The sequence below is a fragment of the Leguminivora glycinivorella genome, chromosome 13 (assembly GCF_023078275.1).
Source record: "Leguminivora glycinivorella isolate SPB_JAAS2020 chromosome 13, LegGlyc_1.1, whole genome shotgun sequence".
Classification (NCBI taxonomy): Eukaryota; Metazoa; Arthropoda; class Insecta; order Lepidoptera; family Tortricidae; genus Leguminivora; species Leguminivora glycinivorella.
Window position 1 is genome coordinate 15,478,098 of NC_062983.1, and position 12,123 is coordinate 15,490,220.

General features: G+C 36.0%; 1 protein-coding gene across 1 annotated transcript in view; it reads right to left on the reverse strand.

Annotated features, from left to right (window-relative positions):
• LOC125232780 (claspin-like) overlaps positions 1–12,123 on the reverse strand; it is a 56,702-nt gene that overhangs the window by 14,427 nt on the left and 30,152 nt on the right. The window contains 1 exon segment of the mRNA XM_048138562.1: positions 2,380–2,535. Coding sequence (XP_047994519.1) covers positions 2,380–2,535 — 156 coding nt within the window.

The window sequence follows — 12,123 nt, forward strand, 5'->3', positions numbered from 1 at the left end:
CGGCCAGTATTAATACCCCTAAATACTGAAAAAAGGTAAACAACCTCTAGCAATGCGATATACACAATGTTGTATTACGAATACAATAGAATGGGCACGTAAAAAATTACTAATAATATTAATTAAATAAAAATATTACCCCCATCAAGATATAGCTCAATCGATTCTACTCTCGATTCTGAACAAACTGTTTTCAGGTTTTTAGTGTTAAGTGAAACACGGTGTATATACAAGAGTACCTATAGGTACTACAAGGTCAAAGGCAAATTACAACAATAGATAATGTATTTACTAAATAATATTTATTTAGTAATTTCCCGCTAGAAACTTGCGTTATACTACTTGTACTATTATATATTCTGTGGTTATACAAATACATGTATACTTTTCAGCTACCATAACCAAAGAGCGTAGCCGTGTTTGCATAGAAAATCGGCCCTTTCGCCAAATGTTCACTGTATTTTTTTTAAAGAGCTCTCATGACAAATATTATTTACTGTAAGTTTGAGGTTTCTATCTTTTTTATTTTCTGAGATATGATTTTTTTATTAATTTACATAATATCCATTTTTTTCAACATTGGCTAATGCGATTCACTTGAACTTTTGGGACAATAATATACATGTAATGACTCACATGTTCTAGCAATAATATTTAATAGTGCCGAAAAAATCTTGGCTTAAAGTAGGAAACAAAACTTCAGTATTTTTTTTTCTCGCTTTTTAGAAAAGCGATACCTACAGTTCTTTGTCAAGTAATTGCTTATATAAAGGCCTGCAACATATATTTTTTTCAAAATAATCCAGTAGGTACTTCATACTAGAAAATGGAATAATAAAGGATACTACCCATACCGCAAACGAGCTACACAGTAAATAGGTGAATTTTAGTCGTAATACCTTTATGAATGCAATCTTCCAGTACCAATATTGTTAATAATAAAGAGGTTTGCGACTAAAATTCACCTATTTACTGTGTAGCTCGTTTGCGGTATGGGTAGTATCCTTTATTATTCCATTTTCTAGTATGAAGTACCTCCTGGATTATTTTGAAAAAAATATATATTGCGGGCCTTTATATAAGCAATTACTTGACAAAGAACTATAGGTGTCGCTTTTCTAAAAAGCGAGAAAAAAAATACTGAAGATTTGTTTCTTACTTTAAGCCAAGATTTTTTTCGGCACTATTAAATATTATTGCTAGAACATGTGAGTCATTACATGTATATTATTGTCCCAAAAGTTCAAGTGAATCGCATTAGCCAATGTTGAAAAAAATGGATATTATGTAAATTAATAAAAAAATCATATCTCAGAAAATAAAAAAGATAGAAACCTCAAACTTACAATAAATAATATTTGTCACGAGAGCTCTTTCAAAAAAATTACAGTGAACATTTGGCGAAAGGGCCGATTTTCTATGCAAACACGGCTACGCTCTTTGGATTAGATTAAAAAACCTTTAAGTAAAACTTACAACCTTTCAGATTGTTTTACTCACCCTTTCTGATGTTTACCATACTTACTTACCCCGTTATTCATAAACGTACACTAAAGTTATCAAGCCGATAAATTTCGTTTGTCCCTTTCCGACGTATAATTGGTGTGATTAGAAAGGGACAAACGAACTTTATCGGCTGGATACTTTAGTGTGTGTATGAATAAGAATGTTAAAATTTATAGCTACAAAATTTTACATAAAACACCTACTTTAAAATATAATAAAAAATGTTGAATTTGGTTAACATTATAAAAGACCTCACGCAAGCTGTGCTAATTAGTTCGCGAATTCGTCGAGAGGTGGCGCTAAACACAATTATGCTCATTAGAGAACCTATACTTCTAGCCTAGCCCAGTCTTTAGAATTATGTGAGTAACGTAAAAGTTTTGTAGGTACGGAACCCTCGGTGGGCGAGTCCGACTCGCACTTGGCCGGTTTTTTATTTCTACTTACTCTTTTTAACCCCTGACGCAAAAACGAAGGGGTGTTATAAGTTTGACGTGTCTGTCTGTGTGTTTGTCTGTTTGTTTGTCTGTCTGTCTGTGGCATCGTAGCTCCCGAACGGATGAACCGATTTAGATTTAGTTTTTTTTTGTCTGAAAGCTGAGTTAGTCAGGAGTGTTCTTACCCATGTTTCATGAAAATCGGTCTACTATGTCCAGTTGGGGGTTTATTCAAAATTTTAATTTTGTGGTTAGGTTATTACATGAATATGTGTTGTTTAAGTCGCAAATAAGCTGCATCAAACGGCACGATGCCGACGGGTAATTTTATTTGCCGTCGATACGGTGTTACTGTACATTTGGTATTTATAGATCTCTTCTCGCTGATATTACATAGGTATGATATGATAGCCGCATTTATTGAAGGAATTCGTACCTCTCCAGGAATAGCGACAGCCCCTTCAACTTTGTTCTCCTGGTCTTCAAGAGCCAGCTTCCTCAGAGCCGCTACTGCCTCCTTGACGTCTTCCTTCTCCCATTCTGTCTCTAGGAACTTCTGGACGTGCTCCTCGGCGTACGGGAACAACTTGTCCTGGAACCAATGAAATCAGGACATGATCATTGCTGATGAGGAATGTATTAATTAGAATACTTGCTCTTTATTACAACACCTCAGTAAAAATAAACTTAAGTCTTACAACCCATTTACACAGTACGAGAACTCTTAGTCCGTTTTCACATTATCCGAGCCGATATCGGATTTCGGAAGGATTTCAATGGAAAAAATCCAAGATGGCGTCTGTAATGTATGGGATATCGGTCTTAAATCCGATATCGGATCGGATAATGTGAAAACGCACTTAAGATCTCTGTTAGGTTTTTTGTTAAGATAAAAGCCAAATTGGATAGTATTTAATTTTAATACATTCTTCTAAGCTTTGAGCTATCTACCTACGACACCCTAAGTTGAAAGATCACACAGACAGCGATTATCGTAATTTTAAAATCATAGACATCGATTTCTTCGGGTTATTCGGTAGAAGTATAATCTAAGTTTTGTGCTTGAAATATTATATATAAGTTTATAACTATGTATTCCGTGGTTCGATATTCATCCATCAGCTAAGTTTCAGAAACTGTCAGATAGCCTTTGACCTAAACCAGCGACGAAACGAGTCAACAGACTGAAAATGTATCATTTATCACGAATTCCTGCATCAAAATTCCAAGAAAAAAAAAACATTAATTGTCCGTAATAACGAACGCGAAGCGCTGCTGATGAAAATGAAAGTCCATATACGTGCAAGAGCCTAGACGGCAGACATTGCGCAAGATAACGTATGCCAGGGATAAAACCAGTTTAAATACGGCCTCAAACTACGTCTAGTTCTTAGGGCTCAAGGTCTCAGTTACAGTAGTTAGCGAGTTGATCGCAAGGTAGGCGACGGGGATGCATCCGGTACAAAAACAACGCTATTACGCACGGTTGTTTTGTTGATTAAAAACTGGACCGGACAAGGCGAGCGTGTTTTATAGGGCTGGTACCGGGTCCAAGGGCTTGTATCGTCTATAGGTATGTATCTGTCGAATCCGGCGAAACCGATCGAGAATTGGCTTGGCTTGGGTGATTTTTGCAATTACACTATAACTAAGGTACTGTTTAACGCAGACGATAGCTTTTCACTACAAACGTAAGTACTCCCCTGTATTTTCCATAATATGAATATCCAAAGAGGAGAATGGGGACATTTGAACGGAAAATGGTCGTCCGTACCCTCATAAACCGAAATGAAAGTCATCAACAAAGCGGCACAGCAGCTTATAACAAGATTACAATAAATTTTAACGCGCGTAAACAAAATTTACCTTACCCGACGTCTTCGACCGGCATTCAGATATTCTTCTTGTAGATTGAGAGTAAATTCATATCGCAATCACTCTAAACAACGCAAGAAATACTTTCAAAAACAACATGAGCGTTATGTCAGCCAATTCTCCCTAAACTTAACACAATTACCCAATACTCTAATTTGCATACGAAGGCCGCCTAGGGTACCTATTAGGAACACGTTTCAATAATAAAACCCTATACGCGGCAGCCACCCCTGCCAGACATCACAAAGATGTATGTACTATGTATGTAGTTATACTAGTCGGTATATCTACTAGTTCTTTTATGTATAGCTTGAGCCCGGGACCGACTGATCTCATTTTTTATCCATTTTAAAATGCAGATTAAACTATCTCGCGGTATCATGGTAGCATTTGCATTAATTGCACTAGAGATAATATTAATGAAACCTTAGCTACCTTCTATGTCAATACGATGTACCACTGACGCATGGATTATTTTTTAACGCAAAACGACGGGGTGTTATATAAGTTTGACGTGTCTGTCTGTCTGTCTGTTTGTCTGTCTGTCTGTGTGTGTGTCTGTCTCTGGCATCGTAGCTCCCGAACGGATGAACCGATTTAGATTTAGTTTTTTTTTATCTGAAAGCTGAGTTAGTCTCGGGAGTGTTCTTAGCCATCTTTCATGAAAATTGGTCTATGTCGCGGTAGGGGGTTTTTTCAAAATTTTAATTTTGTGATTAGTTTTAGTCACTATCACACACGGATGAGTGATTGACGAATTATCAATCTACCATACCGTAAAACAAAACAAAAATGCAACAGACTACAAAACCAAATTTATAAAGTTCACATTTTTAGTGTATCAGAAAAAATAACAAACGACCAAGCGTGATTGTGATTGCTACCGAAATAGTTGTCATGATAGAAATTTGGCTGGCAGAACGTAACGAAATACACGTTCCCGATACGAAAAATAAGGCAATAGCTGGGTCAACAGTGTCAACACAGAGCGAGACACGTCGCCTCGCGAGGCAATGTGTTCGCGCGGCAAACTTGTTATATAGAACGTGCCTCGGCCGAGGCAGTGCGTGAATTTTGCTCGGACGAGCAACCTGCCTCGACCGAATCACGTCTACTTTGGACATTTGCCGCTCGAGCAGATGAAGATAACAGACCTAGCTAATAAAGATAACATACCGGAGACTAAACTAAAGGGAGCAAGTGTAAAGATATCCCATAGAAACGGTACCGCTTCAAGAACAGTTTTGATTTTGGTACAGGTGTAGTGAAACGATGGCGCCGACCGTGTTAGTTACCGGTTTAATAGCGCTGCTATCTAATGAACTCAGGTCAGGCCACGTTCCGTTGCAGTGCAACATTTCCATGTGCAATTGTGCATTGGGGTAGCATCAAAAGCGGGGCAATTTTGAAAATAACCCATATCTATACTGCAACTCGTTTCTACTGAAGTAACGCTAAGCAAAATGCTTAGAAGCAACGTATTGTTTTTTTTTGCTATATTTTTAGATAGGTATTTGTCATTGGAAACTATCCGAGTTTTCAAGTTACCTACTTCAATGCACGTCAGTCAAACTCGCTTGGAGGGTACCTACTCCACCAGAAGGGAATAATTAAAGACGTGTTTCGTTACACGTCCGTGTAGTATCTTCAGATACAAACTTATATCTCTTAATTATTATACTTTTAAACGAGCAATTCTTGTATATTTATTTATTTATTTATTTATTTATTTATATATATATTTATTTACACTGACGATCTCGGAAACCGCTCTAACGATTTCGCAGAAATTTGTTATGTGGGGGTTTTGGGGGTGAAAAATCGGTCTAACTTATCCTTAGGTCCCGGAAAACGCGAATTTTCGAGTTTTCATGCGTTTTTCTTCGCGCGCCATCTCGTGTGCAGTAGTTGTACTGTTAAGACAGAATTCTTTCGGTCGATGTAAGTACTATTTATTGCAAACACTAGATGGCGACACAGGTCAAGGCTAAAACGAATAGAAAATACACTATTTGAGTTTTTGTGGCGAAATGCGCGCCATCTCGTGTGGAGTAGTTGTGTTGTTAAGGCTGAGAATTCTTTCGCTCGATGTAGGTACTATTCATTTTTGAACTAGATGGCGACACATGTCAAGGATACGAAACAGAACCGAGCGAAGCTCGGTTGCCCAGATTATCTCTTAATAACCTAACCACAAAATAAAAATTTTGAAAAACCCCCGACCGCGACCTAGTGGACCGATTTTCATGAAACATGGCTAAGAACACTCCCGACTAACACAGCTTTCAAATAAAAAAAACTAAATCGAAATCGGTTCATCCGTTCGGGAGCTACGATGCCACAGACAGACACACACACAGACAGACACACACACACAGACAGACAAACAGACAGACAGACAGACAGACACGTCAAACTTATAACACCCCGTCGTTTTTGGGTCGGAGGTTAAAAATGCAGAGTAAAGAGATAGGGAGAATATTTAATTTAATATTGTATAAAATTTAAGAGCCAGACTACCACTACTAGGTACTACGTAAAACTTGCACATGCGCATATTGGCCACAGGGATTTAACGAACGACAGAATGGTTTAGATATACATATGGATATTTTAATTGCCAATTATCTCGCGACGTTAATGCTAAAAATAATCCATTCAAAAGTAGATAGGCAGTAATAATGTAAGGGCAACTCTTTAAATAGGTATCCAAAAAACATGAGGATAAACTTCGTCGTAATGTCATAAAGATCGGACTAATTTTGAAATTCTCTGGCAATGTGGTAAGTAAGTAATGATGATTGAGTGATTTTTAGTCTGATTAGGACGAAATATTTTATACCTACCTACTTATATTTATAATACCTACAACACCAGGTTTTTTGTGTAATAAATAATAATGTCCTATCCTTTTGTAGTCCATTAAGACGCTACAGGAGCGAAAATGCTAAATTGGAAAGGAGACCCCTTTTCCATGTGGGAATTTTAGTTATTTTATTAACTAGATTTATCGAAAAAAAATTGTCCATTCAATTGCGAAAAAAATCTTTAAAATCGAGGTTCCGCTCTCGACTGTTTCCTCCTTCAAAACTTAATCAATCGTAACGAAATTTGAGAATCTGAATAACAATGAAATTATTTGCGTCCGACCGTTTAGTTTATTTGGCTAATTATTACCAATTCTGAATGCCACACCTTTTTTGCGCTATAATGAAATGGACATTTTTGATGGGCTCTAGCTTCTTTGAAAATAAGAATATCGAAAAAATCAAAACGCTCCGAATATGTGTTGAAAAAATCAGTGCTCTATCTTCAAAAACCAGGGAGGAAATAGTCGAGAGCGTTTGTATGGAGAATTGACCCCTCCTGTATCGTCTTAAGCAAGTCAAGGATTGTAAATACCGTCTTCTTTTTGTCCATATTTCGGCTACCTATGCGGCTCGGCGGCTAGCGCGCTATCCGGTTTGTGACAGACTCTCAAGTCTCAGTTCGTTCACCCACCGTAGACGTTGCCTTGTGCCCTGCTAAAGTAGGACCGTACGATTCGATCTTTACCGAACAATACATACATACATAGTAGGTATACGTACTATTACGTACTAAAAATTCGAGGGTACAGTCGCGTAAAATCGAACTGATTTGTTACCCAACAGAGTGCAAAGGTTTTATAGTTGTTCCTTCATCTCCATTTTACCTTCACAATTAGATTTCTTTGATATTTATACGAGAATACAGGGGGTAGGCTCTCCTATCCCCCTGTATAATTTCGGATTTTATGAGTAAAAATAACAAAATGTATTTCTAGCTTGAAGGAAAATAAATTGCAGTGCTTTAAACCTATTTAAAGAAGGAACTCTACTTTGATCTATTTTTTTCTTTGGTATATTTTTAAGAGACAATAGACAGTGCTCATGAGGAATCTGTGTATTCTTTCTATTTAGCTTCAGGACATTTTGTGCATGATATGATAAAAATTACCAGTTTAGATTTCTTTTAAAATTAATGTTCAGCTGTAGAAAAATGTATTAGCTATTTGATATACCTAGGTGTTTTTATTCTGGTATAGATTTTTTCTTATTCTAAACCACTATGAATTATATGTAAAACCATATTGAATACTGAAGACAGTCATATTTTAGGCCGATGTATGGCCAATTCCAAGAATACCTCCTCACATTCACCAAAAAAAATGGTACATATTTCTAAACAAACAAACATTCTATTACTTTGTAATTTGTGAGTTTGCAACATGCATGTTTCTTGTTAAAATAATTGGGAGAATAGAATATATATACACTTTATTTCAGTTGTGTGATTTTACTTAGGCAGAGCCAGGTGCCCCCTAAGCCACATGGAGCTACTAATAAACCCCCTGGAAGTCCAAATTTAATACTAAATGCCTATGGATGGACCCTTGATTTCTAAATTCAGGCCTATGTAAGGAATGCAAACAGGTTCAGAAGCACTACTAACAAATACTTGAATGACTGACAGCACAGTTAGGTACCTTTTAATTAAAGTAATTAGCCTTTCAGAAAAATTCAAGTAATTTGATTTAATTTTAGGATGCCTCAAATACATGATGTATGTTATTCAAATATGACAATTGGCGCTTCATAAAAATGTCTGTAATATTGACTCAATCTAAAAGAACTCAAACAATAAGAATTGTATTATTTCAATTCAATGCAAAACACATAGTCCCTTATTCATAAACATTCACTAAAGTTATCAAGCCAATAAAAATCGTTTGCCCCTTTCTATCACACTGAAACATCGAAAAGGGTAATGATTTTTATTGACTTGAAAAACTTTAGTGAATAAGGCTATTGAGGCAACTAAATGGAAAGGTCCAATAGGAGAGCAGCGCGAAGGTTGACCAAACAGACAGTGAGCAGACCATGTAACCCAGGCTGCAAGGAAACAGTGGATGATGCTAGCCCTAGATAGGGACACTTGGAAAGAGATAGAGGAAGCCTTCACCCAATGAGGGGTCTATCAAAAGCAAAGAAGATACAGACAAGAATATACATGTAAACCAATTGATGAATAAAATGGCTTTTTTATTTCCATTTTCATAAGTAAATATATTGTTAATCATGAAATAAAACTATGGAAACGGATTAAATCGCGTATAATGAATTTAAAATACATCCCGACGTTTCGAACTCTTTACAGCGTTCGTGGTCAACGGGTGACTGAGGAAAAATTAAAATGTGCAAAAGCTACCCACTTACAAGAAATATTAACGAACCATGACCACAAATAATATAGATTTCTAAGGCAGGTTCACACACTATTAATAAAGCCAGTTATACAATATTCAAAAAATTTTACCATTACTCTGTTAAAAAAAAAAAAATTAACCAATTAATCTACACAAAATTGACAAAGAAACAAACTGCAAATGTCCAACACCATACAACACAAATGCCTCACAGCCTCGTCATGCTTGTTCCATTATCAGATGTACTACTGGATCCCAAGCCGGTGGTAAAGTAAAGCCATCCTCTCTATTAAAGTTTGGATATTTCTTGATCTCAATGGCCTCTCGCAACATTCTGGGTATATATCGCTTCTCCTTAGCGAGAACCAGAAATATCCAAACTTTAATAGAGAGGATGGCTTTACTTTACCACCGGCTTGGGATCCAGTAGTACATCTGATAATGGAACAAGCACGACGAAGGCTGTGAGGCATTTGTGTTGTATGGTGTTGGACATTTGCAGTTTGTTTCTTTGTCAATTTTGTGTAGATTAATTGGTTAATTATTTTTTTTTTTTTTTTACAGAGTAATGGTAAAATTTTTTGAATATTGTATAACTGGCTTTATTAATAGTGTGTGAACCTGCCTTAGAAATCTATATTATTTGTGGTCATGGTTCGTTAATATTTCTTGTAAGTGGGTAGCTTTTGCACATTTTAATTTTTCCTCAGTCACCCGTTGACCACGAACGCTGTAAAGAGTTCGAAACGTCGGGATGTATTTTAAATTCATTAACGCGATTTAATCCGTTTCCATAGTTTTATTTCATGAGTAACTATCGCGGTAACCGAAGACAATATTATAGAAATAGAAATAAGAAATAGAAATAATTTATTATGAATAACATAAGTGTACATTGGTTTTTCTTAAAGACTAAGAATTTTACAAGGGATGATTTATACAAATGCCTGAGCTAGGATTATATATTGTTAATGTTAGCTTCAACAGTGGCTCCTGGTAAAACATGTTTATATAATATTTAAACAAGAAATAGAGAATGATTTATTTAAATATGGCTATTTGTCTGTGAAATCACAATACTTCATATCACTTGAGCATTCCTGATACAACATTTAGCCTTTTATATCAGGTCCCTAGCGGGATGTGTATCAACATTCTTCAAGCATACTAAGATCTCAATTCTCAACATAGCAAGGGATAATATATTACATTACAGGTTTAGCAAAACAAGGTGTATAGTCACAAAATATTAAGACTGCCTATCCTAAATCATAAATACCTTGTCACTAGCAAAATAAAGAGCTTATGAATTCAATTACCTTGGCAGGTAGGAGGTAGGTATCATCCTCAAAATGCAGACACAATACAGACAGTGAAATCTAACTACTCATAAAAAACTTATCGCGAAACAATCGTACAAGACCTTGATAATCCCTCCTGTCATAACTACACATCAATGGGCCCAAACCATGGATCATCCATCCCTATCACAAATGAAATCACGCGGATGTGCGACAAGGACGGCCTACGGCTCCAACGTCTATTCAAAATGGACGGTTAACTGTTTCACATTTTTTTACCAGCCAGCTGCTCGAACACGAACAGCTGTTCACGCCGGTACACATGCAACCACGTTTTTGAAGGATCGAGTAATTTGGACAAATGATACTTCCTAGAGAAGAAAATGCAAGTATTTTGTAAAATTGCATAAATTTAAAGATAAATCTACGTATAGTAAGTACGCTGCCTATGCACTAAGCAAGCAGCGTAATGGGAATACAACGGAAATACTTTAGTTTCTTAAATAATGGAACGAGAAAACTGCACCTCATTATGCTATACACGTTAAATATAGGCTACAAGATGAGTTAAATAAATAGTTACAGACACAATGAAAACGCCGTGAAAAGGGTACCATTTTGGTTTCATCCTCCATATTGCAAATCTGAAAGCGCGAGAAATTTGCACCCCTTTCCTGTTAGTACAAGCATGTAGTAGTTGGAATAATCATTACAATTTCACATTTATTGCTTAGTCTTATACAAATCCGTTAGGAGAAAACACCGGCCGGTCAATTAATATAGGACCTACCTTAACAAAGCTGATCGATGTTGTTGTACCTTCGATGTCCAGGAGAAGAATTTTGCATTTTTTAACGATATCCCCGATTTCTTGAGTTTCATTTGCCATTGTACAGGTAGAGCACAACCTTTACTCGGGTGTACTTTTATAAAAAAATCTAAATTTGACTAGAAATTCTTCCACGCTACGCACCCCACACCACACAAAAAAGCATTGAGATTGAACGTCGGAAGGAGACAAAGCAAACAGCCAATCCGCGAGAGAAACGGCAAATGAAAGTTACCCCAGTTGAAGGTTGAAGTAAGATGAACGAATTCACTGAGATGAAAGAGAGAGGGAGAAGACGAAACGGAAGGATATGTATCCTGGACAGATTCGCCAACACTGACGTGAAAATGCAAAAGTATTGCCGTACTTTGTTCTACGTTTACCTCACTTAAAGTATGTATTTAAAATACAAGAAGATGTTTTCATTCACAAAATTATAGATATATTTCAGTATTTGAAAGCTTAATTTACAAAAGCACACATAATATACGATTTGACTAGATATTTAAGCGTATTAATCTTTAACTTTCCGCATTTCTATGAAACAAAGTGTAAGATTTAATTAGATATTATGTTCTCTTGAAAATATTACCGTCACTGCTATAATGCAGTATTTTTTTTATAATCTAGGAAATAATAAATTTATAATGTACCCCAAATAAGGAAAATCTTGTATCAGTGTAACGGGCAACACTCGGTTTTCTGTGTATTGGTAGACATGTTTTCGCGCAAATTATTAAAAAAAAACTTTTATAAAAGTTTTGTTATTATTTCTTTATTTTCTGCCGTAACCAAATTGTGACGAAAGAGCCCTATGTTATCACTTATCATTCATACCACAGTTCCAACCTCGCATCTATTTAAACAGTCTATGTCAGAGAAAAATGTTTTTCGTTTTATTTTAAATAAATAGTTGGTATCTAAAATATATAAGTTAAAAATTATTCC